This window comes from Podarcis filfolensis (genome assembly GCF_964270895.1).
Source record: "Podarcis filfolensis genome assembly, chromosome: 2".
In the NCBI taxonomy this organism is placed as follows: Eukaryota; Metazoa; Chordata; class Lepidosauria; order Squamata; family Lacertidae; genus Podarcis; species Podarcis filfolensis.
The window spans coordinates 89,378,733-89,395,089 of record NC_139605.1 but is presented as its reverse complement, the minus strand read 5'-3'; the positions used below and the strand labels follow the sequence as shown (position 1 = coordinate 89,395,089).

General features: G+C 42.5%; 1 protein-coding gene across 4 annotated transcripts in view; it reads right to left on the bottom strand.

Annotated features, from left to right (window-relative positions):
- The window catches only part of EVPL (envoplakin), a 49,123-nt gene extending 32,789 nt beyond the window's left edge, over positions 1–16,334 (bottom strand). Inside the window, exons 1-4 of one of the 4 annotated variants that reach the window (XM_083598002.1) lie at positions 15,813–16,334; positions 14,271–14,381; positions 7,484–7,561; positions 3,839–4,009 (exon numbers count right to left, since the gene is read on the bottom strand). In XM_083598002.1, the coding sequence (XP_083454128.1) occupies positions 3,839–4,009; positions 7,484–7,561; positions 14,271–14,365 (344 nt within the window). In that variant the 5' untranslated portion in view covers positions 14,366–14,381; positions 15,813–16,334. Of the gene's footprint in view, positions 1–3,838; positions 4,010–7,483; positions 7,562–9,544; positions 9,636–10,666; positions 10,765–14,270; positions 14,382–15,812 lie in introns of those variants that run through there. The other 3 variants (XM_083598005.1, XM_083598003.1, XM_083598004.1) reach the window with 3 other exon arrangements.
- Positions 16,335–16,357: the final 23 nt, after the last annotated feature.

Sequence of the window (16,357 nt, the reverse complement as noted above, 5' to 3'; positions counted from 1 at the left end):
TAAAAATCAATTAGCTTCTAAATCAATACAACTTACTAACAACTTCTGCACACCCATGAGCCTCCTAACTTTCTTGCTCTAACTCATTCAAGTTTAATCTGTACCAAAAAGGGAAGAAATCCAGAAATAGCTGCCAACTGTTTTCAGAAATGATGACACCTTATTAGAATTTGTATGTGTGACTTCACCTTTCCGTGCCACAATAAATGTTGGCATACAACTGTCTCGAGAGACAATGGAGTATGCCTCCAGGGGTGATGTCAAACCACTGGAAACAACAATAGCCATAATCTGCCAGCATCACACCCCAGCCCACAACAGGTCACCTGCACAATAATTGTTCATGTGTTTATTCTCAACGCCACCTCACAACAGCTTTAAGAATCACAAACAAGCTCTTCCATGCTAGCTACCAATGCAATCACTTTTGCATTCAGGTGACGGTGCAAATTTGCAATGCACCAAAAGGCTATTAGGCAGAAAAGTTGCATGGGCTACAGATGTGAATACAGGCTTGGTGACATTAATAAAATACAAGCTCCACAAACTGAATGTTGTAGCGATTGTGCCAGGAGCTGGAAGGTTATTAGAAGCCTCAGTTCCTATAAATTACAGCATTCATTTCTTCCTTATTCTTAGGTGAAAAGATCAAGCAGTCTAGGAGCCATGACAGGGCACAGTGATTCAACTTGTCTCAGCTATGGGTGATGTCCTATTAAGTCATACTCAAGAATATGACTGACACTGGATATCATCATGAATAGCCTGTCAAATAGGGAAGAATAAGGGCAGGCTTAATTGAGTTAATATTTATGAGGCATTTGGAAGTCACTAAGCATTAGACAGATCTTGGACATACTGCCTTGACTTTTTGAACCAGAAAATCATTTCATTTTGGATTCCTATCGAACACCAGCCATCTAAAACATCAACCTGTCTTGGCTGTTTATTTTTTGCTTTGGGCAACCAAAGCTAATTTTAAAAGTCAAGCTGATGACAAAACCAAAGCCAAGAAGATTTTATTGTATTCTTAGCAATTGTCTATGGAGAAAATTAAGACTTTACAAATGAATGAACAATGATTCCCGTGTGCACTGAGTTGATAGGAAAACTCTAGCCATCAGCAATATCTGTCTCCCTATCAGTTCAAATAGAATCAAGCCTGGAGTATATAGATTTTTTCAAGGGACAGCATTTGTCTTTAAAGGGTCACATCACAACTCAGTGGAATACCATGGGTCTGTGCCTCAACTGCTAGAATAAGTATGAGTGACGTCTGCTAGGGTAAAAGCACCATATTCAGAAATACTGATCATGACATCTATAAATGATGCAAACTGATAATATTTCCATGGCTTCTTTTGAGGAGTGGTTAGATAATTCAACAGATGACCATGTGTTTTGCATAGGGATGTCAGAGAATTTCATCAGAAAGAGAAACAGGAGTGGAAATTCTCTCAATGTGAATGTTCATCGATGGGTCAGGATCAGAAATCACACAAATGAATGCAAGCAACATTCTTCATAACTGGTCCCCCCCCCCAAGTCTGCAAATGTTACGTTAATGGTTACATTATTCTCTGCATTATTTTTTTTAATGAATGCCTTCCACTGAAATGTACAGAAATTAACTGTGTAATTCATTGCCTATGTTTTGGGCATAGAAAATATATGAAGCCGAACCGTAGTGGAATGGGAATGGTGCTGACTGTGACTAACTGAGGATGGGATGGAAATTGCTGCCTCCTTACATCCCTAGTTTTTCACGCAGAATGTTCTGGGTTCAATCTCTGGCATTTCCATTTTATAAGAAATGAGCAAGTTCCAGGAGATGAAGAAGACCCTGAAGAGCTGCTGCCAGTTGTAGCAGACACTATTGGAATAGATGGAACAACGGTTTGACTCATTATCAGGCAGCTTCCCATGGCCTTCTATCAATGAGGCGTACTTATTCCCTACTGCAGCTATTCACAGGACTCCTCCAAACATTCAGGCATCCCCCACCGCTAGCCATGTGGCTGAAGCTCTCCATAAGGCAAACTATGCATAATCTGAATTATTGCATTATGCTACCTCAAACACTCTTAGTGCAGCTTGATTGTGGGATGCACAGAAATACTATGATGGTTTCAGATTTATTTCATGTATATTCTCTTTTGGAAAGCCAAGACAGAGAGTTAGCAGATCAGTCTGAGGCCCACTTTGCTTTAACAGTGTGACAACATTATGTGCCCTCAGACCATTCTCTGGCCTACACCATGTGCGCAATCCAATCAGGAGGAACACAAACTAAAAAAGGACATAGTCCCTGAGACAATATTATCAGCGGATACCTCCCTGGAAAAATCATCACACTCGTGCTACTAACCTGCAGCATGTACAAACCTTTCAAATGGAAGCAGCTGCTCAACAACAAAATCCCAGTTGGGCATATAAGGAGAAGAGAGTAAGCAGCCGACAGAGAAGATTGTTCTTAAGTTAAGGTAGCTTTGCATGGAGCCTAAGGACTCCATCTGCCTCTGAAGGAAAGGGAATTGCATGAAGCCATAACATCTGGAGGGCACCACATTGGAGTAGAAAGTGAAACAGGAGGGAATGGACCATTTTGCAGTGGGTGCAAAATGGCAGCCTGCATACCTTAATGTCTGTTGCACAGGCATTTAGCACAGGTTGCCCTGATAGAAAAGATGTATCCCTTCCCCACTCTGAACCCTAAAGAATTACTGTTCTAGCAACTCACATAAACATTCAAAAAAGGCATCTGCAAAAGGTAAAAATTTATCAAAATAGAGGAAGTGATTAGCCATGGACTTGGACAAGAAAACAGATTACCTTTAACCAGGGTAATTTTTTAACAACAATCTCTAGAGGTGAATGAATTGTGCACCCTTGAGAACCACCTGAAAAAAAGCACTGCCCTTAACAAGCAAGGATAATTGGGGTGTATGAACTTCTCCTTCTCCAATATTATTCTACCCTCTGCTAACTTGACTTATTGGGCTCTCCTGCTTTGGCCAATTAGGTGTTTCACTGCCTTGAACGGTGCCTTGTATGCATTATACCTGCAAGAGGAATCACACCCTTCCAAGAGGGAGAAGGGAAATCTGGCAGCCAATGGAAAATGTTTAGCTGTCAGCCTCCTACGCTTGGCCACCACGGAGCAATGGCAGCTATGCCCCTTTGAAGGCTACTTTGTCTTTTAAGAATCCCAATGGCAGTGGGATGCAAGAGAGCACCACAATTTCCATCCCACTACAGGAAGAAAAAGATCAAGCAGGGAAACAGAGCTAGAGCAACAAAAAGTATTGTGGCACTTTCAGACACTTTGAGACATCTCAGTCTCCTATTGAGACAATTCCCAATTGTCACAATAGGAGACAGAGATGTCTCAAAAGACTGTAGATCACTTGTGCTGGGAATACCACCAGATGTTGAGTTTTTAGGTATGCTCCCAAGCCAAGCCATATTTTTTGTAACTAGTCTCAATAAATAGGGATTTTCACCTTCTCACTTGTACACAGATATTCAGAAGCCCTTGCCAGGCTGAGGAGGAGGAAGCCTACTGTGGAGAAGAGACGCCAGTATAGCTTTTGCAGCAGAACACTTGGTGTGTCTGCTCAAAAGAAAAGTACCTCAGAGTTCAGTGTTTACTTCCAACCAGGTGAATGGATACAGGCAGCTGCCCACAGGCCACTTATTCTTTTGGACCTTCCCTTAGGCAAACAATGTTCATTTCCCCCCCTTTACTTGTAAGACACCTTGCCAGTTCAGAGGTGGCCTCCTGGCATCCATGGCACTCTCCCCACTTCTGCAAAAACCACACTTTTAAACTACTTACTTGGGCTGCTTGATCGGGGACCCTTTGCTCGGGGAGCTTCTGCTTGGCGAGCCTTTGCCCACCCCTTTGAACATCTCGGTGGCGGCTGAAGCTCCCCTCTCTCTCGCTGTCTGGAAGGCTGTTGAAGAAAGGGGTGGGTGTGTTCCAGCAGCTGCCTCTGCCTGAGGTTGTCTGTGGAGATGGTATGACAGGAGAGGATGAGAAAGTCTGCAGATTGTTAAAAGCAGAACCTGGGTGGCTCCTCCCTGAGCTGCAGGTGATTAAGAGCCGAGATGGAAACTTGCCTTAAAAAAAAAAAAGGACTAGAAAAACCAGTTTAGGACTGAATGAGTAAAAAAAAAAAGCCCAGAGGGAAGGAGTGGGAGACCCCACCCTGGTACTCTGAAGAATGTGCTTCTGTACAAGCAGAGGCAGACCCAGTTCTATTCACACCATTTCTGACAGACATTTCGTACACTGCAATTGCCTACCCCAAATACAATCTACATCTGGGAAATAACATGTGTGCCTGCAGTTACTACATCAAAAGTAGCTTTGCTCATTGCTAGCACACAGGATCAGGCGGTCCATCTGTGTGGCTGCTGTCCAATCCATGCTGCACCCTCGCTATTTAGATCTACCACTGATTCCTTTCGACAAAAGGAAAATTTCCCAATTAATTCCTAAAGAAAAATGATTTCCATTTGCACTAGGTTAAGTTCAAATCCCCTCCACCCGCCCATGCAACTTGTTGGGTGATCCTGGACAAGTCACTGTCTCTCAGCCTGGCCTACTTTACCGGGTTATTGTGGGAAATTATTTATTTAAATCATTCGTTATTCAACAAAACATATGCCCCAGTTGCCTGTAAATAAAGAGTGGTATTCCACTAAGATTTAATCAGAGCAGACCCAGTTAAATTAAGGGTTTGGTCTATTCATTTCAGTGGGTCTACTCTGAATAAAACTTGGCCAGTCATGACTCAAAACCTCCAACAAAACCAACAAACGTTAAAATTGTCAACAAAAGGCAAAATTAAACATAATAAAAATTCAACATATGATTAACATCAACAGTTAAGGTAAAACCAGATGTAAAATACATGTCGACTTCTACATGTCTTGATGGGTTTGCCAAATAAAAATGCTTTTAGCAGGTGCTGAAAGGGTGCCGTGATGTCAATAGGCAGTGCAGGAACTGGGTCTTTAGGGTTTTGCCACCTACTTTTTGAATCCCCCTTCAATATTAGAAAAGTGGCGTGTCTGTTGTCTTTTGGATGTCTACTGAAAACCTTCCTCTTTCAAAATGCCTTTTAAATTGAGATCCTTACCAGTCCACATCCGTATTGGAATTGTTTTTAATATGTTTTTATTGCTTTGTCACCTGTACTTTGCCACTCTGGGCTTCTTTGTGAGGAAGGGCAGGATACACACTTAAGAAGGAAGGAATGAATGAAATAAATATTCAATTACACTTTCCAGTCCTTTCCCATAGATAACCAGAACAATCACTACACCGCCATGTTGCTTTTGCCGTAAATCTCTTGATCGGCACTCAACTTCCTCCCCCCCCCCCCGCATAGTTGCACCAAAATAAACATTTGTTGGCACTTTACATACAATGTTGTATATACTGAAGGGTGAAGTAGCTCCATGTTAGAGCTTACCTCAGGTTCCTCTCTGCAAGGTATGTGAGCAAACCCCCTGTGGTTATTTGTTTCCTCCTTCCAGCTGGATCATGTCCAGCCAAGATTGGCACAAGAAGTATTTTTTAAAGCACCTTTTCAGCTTTGGCCGTCAAATATGCCTGTGATATGGCTGATGTGGGCGTGCAGGAAAATTGCAACTCATCTCAGATCATGAATTCAAAACATGCCAAGCATCTGAGTTGAAAGGTGCCCTGCTTGCCAAAAACCAAAACACACACGAAGGTGTGGCTTTCATTGAAGAGCAATGATTTCTTTGTGAAGTTGCAAGAAACCATTTTCTGGCTCAAGACTAGAGGGCTGAGAATAGGCTGAAGTAGCACTAGTGTGCTGGCTTTGATCTAAGTGCCAAATTAAAAATTTAAAAACAAAAACCTTTTATTGCTTAGAGAAAGAAATTTGAGCATCCTGCTGACTTCCAGCTGTGAAAGAGGACCGCCCTGATGCATTCAGCACTTCTTTAGTGACTGTCTTCATGTGCTTGGAAATAATCCAGGAGGGAGATGGTGCTGGACTGTTTTGGGCCCTTCCTTGTATTATTAGTCAGGCACAAATTGCTTTAAGCAAGGAGAGACGCTCAAAAGCCATTTGTGCTCAGTGTCTCAGGCATGGGTTTAAAACCTTTCGCATTAGCACAGCCTCAAAGAGTAAGGGGTTCAGTCTAAGACAGTAGTGGCATGGTTTGGGTTTTCTGAAACTTCAATGTGCTGGAAACTCATTGAGAAAGAAAGGGAACGAAGTTCTGTGTCATCATGCCCTCTGTCCTCACTCTTCTCTTTATCATCTGGGTCTGACAATATAAGGACAGAGTGTTTGGTGGCATGAGGGAATGAAATTATATGCAGCACCCCTTGAGGTTTATAGCATAATCATTCCAATTCTCATATCAATATGGCGTAGGGTAGAGTAAGATCAAAGCCAGACTTGATTGTGTCATGTGTTGTGTAACATATCCATGGTTCCCCCCGCCCTTGATTTTTCAGAGCAATTTTAACTGGCCTACTCAAATTTGTGATGTTGTTTTCATTCTGATTATATTGTGGTTGTTGCCTTAATGCACTGACTAGTCTAATGTTATCAGTTGCTTTCAAAGATTGAATTATGCACTTTCATATTGTCATTGCATGATGGCTTAATTAGTGCTTGCTGTCATGCAATAACATATTCCTGAGAGCCAGAATATAAAATGAAAATGAAATAGATACGCAACAGTAGGTGAATGAGCTTGACCCTAACAATTCATTCAGCCTCTTTTCACTGGAAGTCTAACAGATGCTTCTGCAAAAGGCACACAAGAAGCAACATGATAACTAATAAATGACCCATTCATTCCTTTCATTCCAGTGCATTCTGGGACTCAGAAAGTCCCCACCACATAGCACCCTTTAAAGGTTATTTTCAAAGGCAAGGCAGGTATTCTGAAGACAGAGTCAGGACAACTAGTTGAACTGGCTCAGCTGCAATGTCAGTAACTTTCTATGCACACTGGGCAGAAACCGTTGTAAACAGTACTGGTTTGGCAGGACCTGAGCTAAAATAAGTCTCGGGGTGCTACAAATAAACCCTCTAGGGCATCCACTGAGTACAACAGTGAAAGGTACAGAGAGAAGGGTGAAAGAATTCCAGAATTCTTGGTGGCTCATTGCTTGTTTTTATTTCTCTCAGGCAAAGATCAAGAAATGTTTGTAGCTGGGATAGGACAGTGGAGAAGTCTTTTGATGGCTGGCAGGCATGGCATGATGTGAAAGCATCAGGATCACAAGAAAGTATGCCAGCAAAACTTCAGGTAGAGACTGAACCTGCCTGAAGTGGTGATGGCATCAGCAGCAGAGTACCTTTGAATGTCATTCTAGCTAGCCGCAAAGAACCCCAGTGGTACTGCAATAGTTTGCAAAAGTAGTTCAGATGTTCCTTCACACAAATACGAAGACTTGCCATCAAGCATTATTGTGTGCCCTTACCTGCTACTGCCCAGGATGCTTTGTACATCTGGACAGGACATCACAGAAGCTGGTAGGTCCAATGGCTGTGGGAAAGTTCTGAAATGAAGATCATGAGAGAAGATGTTCAGACATCAATGCTATGGGTGAACTCTGGCTAGTAAAGGTAAAGGTAAAGGGACCCCTGACCATTAGGTTCGGTCGTGGCCGACTCTGGGGTTGCGGCGCTCATCTCGCTTTACTGGCTGAGGGAGCCGGCGTACAGCTTCCGGGTCATGTGGCCAGCATGACTAAGCCGCTTCTGGTGAACCAGAGAAGTGCACGGAAACGCCGTTTACCTTCCCGTCAGAGCGGTACCTACTTATCTACTTGAACTTTGACGTGCTTTTGAACTGCTAGGTTGGCAGGAGCAGGGACTGAGCAACAAGAGCTCACCCTGTCGTGGGGATTCGAACCACCAACCTTCTGATGGGCAAGTCCTAGGCTCTGTGGTTTAACCCACAGCGCCACCCACTTCCCTGTGAACTCTGGCTATCATGAGCTAAAAGGCAATATAGCAAAGATAAATGTTTTCAGCTTCAAATATCATCATGTAAATAGAGACAAGGTGCCGGCAAGGACATGGGTATGGATGGTAGGCAGGCAAAGAGTGCTATAGTAAAAGTATAAATGCTCTGCTGGATCAGGTTAAAGGCCTATTTAATACTGTGTTCTGTTATCACAGTGGCCAACCAGATGCCTGTGGAAAACCCACAAGTAGGGAGGGAGGATAAATTCAATTCAGTAGCCATTTAAAGCTGAATCTACCTTGTTTCAAAATTTGCACTTCTGTAAATTTTGCAATGCAGCTCTCCAACCAAGCAATGTTCACAAAATGCAGATATTAGGGGAAAGTGTGCATAAAAATGAATACATTTGTAAAAAATAACTTACAGACATGCTTTATATTAGGAAAGGTTGCTTGCAAAAATGTGTACATTAGGAAAAGTTGCACATAAAAATTATTTATTAGGAGAAATTTGAGCTAAAATGCTGGTGAATTTTCATGGTGTGTGTGTGTGTGTGTGTGTGTGTGTGTGTGTGTGTGCTTAGTTCAAATGGCTGCAAAATGTGGAGAACTGAATTCAATAATGGAAAAATGAGAAATGAAAACCAAAATTGGAAGATCCTTAACCACAAGACACGAACACAATAATATTCTCCCACAACAATATTCTCCCACTAAAATTCTCAGCAAGGTTTATTTCAGTAGGTCTACTCTGAATGGTTGAATTCAACTATTTTTTTTGTTTGGTTGGTTTATTTGTGATGCAACACTTTTTCAGAATTGGTCTACTCTTTCTACAGCATTACAAAGCTGTGTTAGGAGGTCCCCTTCTTAGCTTTGGTATTTCCATAAATATTGACACTCTCTTATCTGCTTTGTTCTTCCTTATGTCAGGCAGTGCACACACACAAAAATAATGCCGTACTTCTTATTTATTCCATGATTCCTTTCTCAAACAGGCTTTTCTGTGTTATTTTGAATGCATATAGCAACCAGCAATGTATGACCAGAGTCACAGGGGCACCTAATGTTTATTTTATTGGCCGAGCTCTTTAGTATGTGATCAAACATGCCTTTCAGTCTGGTTGTCAAAAGAAAGAAAAGACTTACAGCTGAGAAGTTTGTGTGTGTGTTTGTGTGTGTGTGTGTGTGTGTGTGTGTGTGAAGATACTATACAAAGTACTGGGAGTGAGCCAATAGGAGTGCTCTGGGTATAATAGGCACAATTCATCCAAATTTAAATGGATTTCTTTCAATGGAAGAGATTTAAACACATTCTTAATGGGGTATGAAAGCATCTAACAACTTAGGCTATTAGAGAGTCTGGGAATGGGAGCTTTTCCATGCTGTAACAATATGTGACAATCTGGACTTTTTACATGGTTAATTCCTGTAGATCATGACATCAGAGCAGTTGGCATAACTTGATATAAAAGGAGATCCCTATTATGAACTATCCTTACCCTGGTACTTAGTCCTTACTTCAAACGTGACCTGGGAGGTATGAGTAAATATTCTGACTTCCCAGTACTTACTGTAAAGACCAGCACATTAATCCTGTGTTGCCAGCAAAGATTAATTATCACCTCCTACAAGAAAGAATTGGGTTCTGCATAGACAATGACATCTTCCTCCAAAGGTAAGGTAAATGATTCAGGAAACCAGTTAGTCATCTTTAACTAAGGTCATGTCCCTTCAACTTCAAACTTAGCAAAGTAAATCGAATAAAAGACAGGAACTTGTAGGAAATACCGTATTTTCCACCCTATAGGACGCACTTTTCCCCCTCCAAAAATGAAGGGGAAATGTGTGTGCGTCCTATGGGGCGAATGCAGGCTTTCGCTGAAGCCTGGAGAGCGAGAGGGGTCGGTGTGCACCGACCCCTCTCCCTCTCCAGGCTTCAGGAAGCTATCCGCAAGCCGTGGGAGCCCGCGCTGCCTCTTATCCCGAAGCCCCGGCACGCTCAGCAGTCGTGCCGGGGCTTCGGGTAACTCTGTGCAAGCTGCGGGAGGGCTCCCACAGCTTGCGGAGAGCAGCCTGTTTTGGGGGCTGGGGTCGGGGGAAGCTCGGGCTTCCCCCGCCCCAGCCTCGTGCCTTGGGGGGGAAATAAAATTTTTTTTCTTTATTTCCCCCCCAAAAAACTAGGTGCGCCTTATGGGCCGGTGTGCCCTATGGGGCGAAAAATACGGTAAATAATAGTACAAAGGAATAAAACTCTAATAAGACTCAAACATTCAGAAAGACCCGTTCCCTCTCCATACAGAATAATTGACCCCCAAACTCCAGATTTTCAACAGTTGGGTAGCTTACAAACTCCAATAGGGCTCCATCTTTGCTCCTCAACTTTCTCGAGGATGAGCCCTTACTGAACATGGACCAAAGGAATGGGAGAGATCTTTCTGTTGTCTGGCGGGTGTTTGCCTGCATATATTCTTGAAAGTAATATACAAAAATGTACTATACAGTGGTACCTCCGGTTACGAACTTAATTCGTTTTGGAGGTCCGTTCTTAAGTTGAAACCATTCTTAACCTGAGGCATACTTTTGCTAACGGGGCCTCCCGCTGCGCATGTGCCTCTGGCACACAACCTCTGCTCACATCCCAGGGCAAAGTTCGCTTCCAGGAGACCTATTTCCGGGTTAGCGGAGCTTGTTACCTGAAGTGTTCGCAAGGAGGACGGTACGTAACCAGAGGTTCCACTGTATTAAGGAAGATAGCATCTTTCTGGCTCCATCGCATTGTGCATTTGCCTTAGGGGTTGCCATTCTTGCTTTAATGCCTCACTAACTCTAGGCAGACCATCCCTTTTCAAAGATTTGCCCTGCCTAAAAAAACAAAGCAAAGGCACAGATGTTTGCGGAAGCAGAAAAAGAATATTAGATGTGCTCTACAAGTTATTCCTCAGTCTCAGTGCCTCAGAAGCTAAGCCTTCTTGCCTGTGTTCAAAGTCATAGGCATAATCTCACCTCCTGCTGAACCAGGTGGCACACAGCTTATTCCTAGGGGCAAAACATAACTAACCAACACCACACCCGCCTTTGGAGCCACAGCAGGTTATCAAGCCAGCCAAAGACATGGAAGGAAGCACTGGCAGTTGCTACAACACAAAGATGGAGGTCTCCACGTCTCTTTTCAATTCCTATTCCTATTCCCATTCCAACGCAGGAGCAGAATCCCTTTTTGTAGAGCCGCAACATCAGGACAGATCTCTCTCCTGCCTGTTGAATTCTTTACGGAATTCAGGCTTCACACAGGTATTGGTGAGGTAACGCCAATATTAACAGGGCTGCATACAGCTCAGCGGCAGGGATCTCAATGCAGGCCTGCAGCAGGCTTTATTACAAGCAGAGAGGAGAGATGGAGGCTAGGCTGTGCTCAAAGAGATCGCACACAGCTAAGCCACAGTATCTGAATAAGACACTGTTTGGAAGACTGGCAGAAGCTTTACAGAGTTAGACTAACCTCCACCACCGCTCTCTTGCATATGCTTTTGTGAGGGGCATGCAAAGACTCTGGATTGTCACTACACTACAATGTACACCTGTAAAAAAATTATACAGTGGGTGAGAATACTTTCACAACACTCATTACTGTGGCACAGGTTTTACTTGTGCTTCTCTTTCAGGCCTGGATGAATAGGACAATGGAGAAAATGTAACATACACACTAGTTGTTGTATGTCAAATAAATGAGAAGAATGTACTTTGGCATTTTCACCTAACAGCCTTTATCCTGAATTGCCCTCCAAAATATCCAGAGAAGGGAGAAGTTATTTACGTAATATTTTTAATGTTTAAAGGGCAACACAGAGTGAGAGTCGTTATTGGACAAGTCATGCAAAACAGGATGACCAGTTATGATGCATTCCAGCTGTGGCTGTAAATATTTTCAGCCTGAAGAACCCCTTGAGAAACATGTCTTACTTTACAATGATACGCAAATGGGGTTAAGGACTGATAACATAACCACTTTTTCAGCTCTGTCTCAACTTGCTGGACTTCAGCATTCTGACTTATTTTAATTGATGCTTTGTTAAATTCTTTTTTTTTCTTCAAGCAGCAAATATTCCAGCACCGTTTCTACAGTTGCTCCATGCCATATTAAATTATACTTCATCTTTACTGCTGTAGTCGTGGTTTTTAACTCATGAATTTTGAGAGCTAGAAATCCTTGACTCACTGCTCTTGGATCACTACGGTCTTCCGTACTGCACAAAATACTTTGCAAGACATTGGAGGCGTGGGGGTTTGGAAATGTGTGTGCAGTGACCAAATGGTTAGGACATAACTCCCATTCCTGAATGCTGACTCAGTTTCAAGCTGGGTGGCCAATGGCCAGCCTATCTGTAGACGTAGGCATGTCTGGCAATTTTGGTTTCACTCAGTTTTTTAGATTTCCAGTCTTGCCACTTTTCTTGCCACCAGTTAGAAATGGTTTGGAAAGTTTTCATGAAAATCCACCAACATTTTATTTATATATTTAAAAGCATTTTAAAAAGGTAATGGTAAAGGACCCGACAGTTAAGTCCAGTCACAAACGACTCTGGGGTTGCAGCGCTCATCTCACTTTACTGGCCGAGGGAGCTGACGTTTGTCCGCAGACAGTTTTTTCCGGGTAATGTGGCCAGCATGACTAAGCCGCTTCTGGCGAAACCAGAGCAGTGCACGGAAACGCCGTTTACCTTCCCACCGGAGTGATACCTATTTATCTACTTGCATTTTGATGTGCTTTCGAACTGCTAGGTTGGCAGGAGCTGGGGCTGGACAATGGGAGCTCACCCTGTCGTGGGGATTCAAACCGCCAACCTCCTGGTCGGCAAGCCCAAGGCTCAGTGGTTTACACCACAGCGCCACCCGCGTCCCTTAAAAAGCATTTATATACCACTTAATATTTCAAAAATCTCTAAGCGGTGCACAGCCTATTTCCCCCTTTATAGTATTAAAACAAAAGCAACTTAAAGCCAGTGAAACATCAACCAAAACACACAACGCATATAAAAGTGAATAAAACAGCCACTACCAGGTCACTTGCCTGATCTAAGGTGGGTTACATCTTAGCACTACCACCATAAGAATATATGATAAACAAAATTAATAGAGTCCCCAATTGCATGTTTGAGTTCAAGGTGAGTCCGAATCTGAAAGCACTGAAGACTGCTGCACTAGACCATATCCTCTCTGCCACATACCCCACCACCAGAAACTCAGGATGCATTTTTACTTGTGCTGATTTTCAACATGAATATTTTAAGAATGAGTGCTGCTGTCCTGTGCCTCTCAGGAGAGAGAGAAAATAGCACAGAGAGACACTTTGCATTAAGAATAATGTTTGCAACAGGGAGAAGAGGAAAGCTATATCCAAACAGATTTGTCGGATGAAATTTAAGTGGCAGAATTAGAACCTGCTGTTCAAGTTTTAAATCTTCCTTTGTCTGCATATCCAAAGAACAGACAAAAGAGCTCCATTTCAGTTCTGCAGAAGCAGAGAAAGAAATAAGTTGTTGATTTGAACAAATTCCAAGTATACAGAATTGTATGGAAGGAACGAACTTAGAAGTCTCCAGAACAGCCTTCCCCAACCTGGTGCCCTCTCCACAAGACGCACCTGACCATAAGACGCACCTAGTTTTTAGAGGAGGAAAACAAGAAAAAAAATATTCTGAACAAAACAGTGGATGTATGATTTTTGTGGTTCATGCTGTGGCCACAGACATGTGATTTGACGGTGAGTTTGGGGTAGTCTTGGGAGTGTTCCCTTGATTTACACATACCTTCAGGCGAAAATGTTATTCTGTTGGGCTCCAAAGCTGCCATTAACTTTCCCCCAATTTTTATGGTTATTGTTTTTATCATTCCATATGGGTTTGATGTTTTTATTGTGTTTTATTATGTATGGTGATGTTTTTTTTAACTGAGCCCTGCCTTGGAATTACATTGTAATGAAAAGCATGTAAGAAATGCTTTATATCTTTGAGTGGATATTTTAAATAATTTTTCTACTTTTGCTGACAGACAAGGAATCAGAAGTTTACTCCTCACCCTCATTGTCATTTCTCTCTCTCTTTTCCTTTTTTCCTGTTTGTGTTTTTATTTAGATTAGCTTCTTTTATCTTTGATATTCTAAAAATATATTGGGTATTTGATACTAACTTTCATATATCTTTTTTTCAAACTTTAATAAAATCTATGGGTGGGGGAAATGCTTTAAATACATCAATAAGAAAGCATACTGAAGACATCGGGTTGAGAAAGACTTTTGACCTGGGAGCTTCCTTGATGTCTGGGATTGTGTTTTTACCACTTAACCAGAAATATTGAAAAGTTCTCACTCCCAAACCAGAAATAACATGAAACATTCATGGATTTGACGCCCTGAAAGAGCACATGGCAAATATAACATGTAAATTCTTCCATGGAGATGGGATTCTTTATCCCTAAGAGACGTAACACATGAATCAGATTATAGTTAGGGCCATATGTAGTCTTTGCTATATATTTTTTAATCTGCTCTCAGGGAATCCGAACAACGAAGCAAGCAACTAATTTCTGCAACCTGATTAAACTCTACAAATTATGCACAGTCCCTGTCTTTTTGTTGTTGTTGCATACTTCGTTTTGAAATGTTTACAGTGGTACCTCGGGTTACAGACGCTTCAGGTTACAGACGCTTCAGGTTACAGACTCCGCTAACCCAGAAATAGTACCTCGGGTTAAGAACTTTGCTTCAGGATGAGAACAGAAATTGTGCAGCGGCGGTGCAGCGGCAGCAGGAGGCCCCATTAGCTAAAGTGGTACCTCAGGTTAAGAACAGTTTCAGGTTAAGAACAGACCTCCAGAACGAATTAAGTTCTTAACCCGAGGTACCACTGTACTAATTTGCATAATTTATTCTGCTTTTGCTAGGCATTGCAAACATATTAAGAGTTCAAAAGTCCTTTTAAAAAGAAGGAAAGTCAAGAAGTGCCAGAAAACAATAATCAGGAATCTGAATGCTATGCTCCGTAACTACATTCCCTGCTCCTAAGACACCACAGCATGCAAATTCTGCTCCTCCATGTGTCACAAAAGCAGAAAGCTGAGAGTTAACCAGAGTGCATAATATGAGAGGTGTCTTGAGACTCGGAAATCAGTTTAGTAACAAGCCCTGATGGCTCATGAGTAGACCTATATATTAAATAAGACTAGCCAAGGACATTAGATGTGGGGAAGATTTCATCCTCTCCTGAACACTAGGATAGAAAAAACTATCCCTCCAAATACAAAGACATTGATACTCCTTATATAAGGATTCTTGTGTCTTCCCAAGCTAGGAATCCATGTATGACTGTGGTAAAGCTTGTAAACTCATAAAGTCATAACATCTCATAAAAAAATCAAAGAGGCCAGAGGCTTTCTCAGACTTTCCACTGGGTGTCCCATTTGCAGTGTGCATTGTTTTGTTAAGTTCACGAGAGCTTGAAATGGCAAGGGAGGGCCTGGGAAAGGCAAATTCAAACCAGTTCCACTGTACCTCACCCCTATGCTTTTGTTTGGCATTGCAAAGAGGAAGAGAACACATGGGTCTGAAACCTAGACAGGGATGGGCAGAGAGCACTCTGAAAGTCCACAATGCCTCCCATGAATACCCAGACCAAAGACTTGCACAAGAAGGTAGTGATGGAAATGGGTGTCCCTCTCCCTAACTTGGCCAGAATTCCTTTAAGTGAGGCAAACACTTGGGAGACATGGGGATAGAAAGGAATATGCAAGAGTTGCAAGGAGAGAATGTTACCAAGAAAGCATGAAGATGATGTTAATACTAACCAATACCCCAACCTTTGTACACATTAGATCTCCGATCTTAAGCAGCAGTCGCCAGCGCTGGCTCTACTTCCTCAAAGTACAGGCGTGGGAGTGGCAGAGAACAGCAGTATTGAACTTTCACTGATTTTCTTTATAATCTGTATCAGCCTGGCACATGAAGGTAACTGAACAGCATCAGAAATATGTGAGGAGGGGCTGTGGCTCAGTAGTAAAGCACTTGCCTGCTTATCTGCCTATTCATGTCTGCTCATTTGCCTTTTCATTGCTATTATCCACAGTCATCTTAGTAAGTCCAAAGGAGAAGGAATATTGGGGGGGGAGTAGTAGAAGAGGAGTTTGGATTTGATATCCTGCTTTATCACTACCCGAAGGAGTCTCAGAGCAGCTAACAACCTCCTTTCCCTTTCTCCCCCACAACAAACACTCTGTGAGGTGAGGCTGAGAGACTTCAGAGAAGTGTGACTAGCTCAAGGTCACCCAGCAGCTGCATGTGGAGGAGTGGGGAAGCGAACCCGGTTCACCAGATTACGAGTCTACTGCTCTTA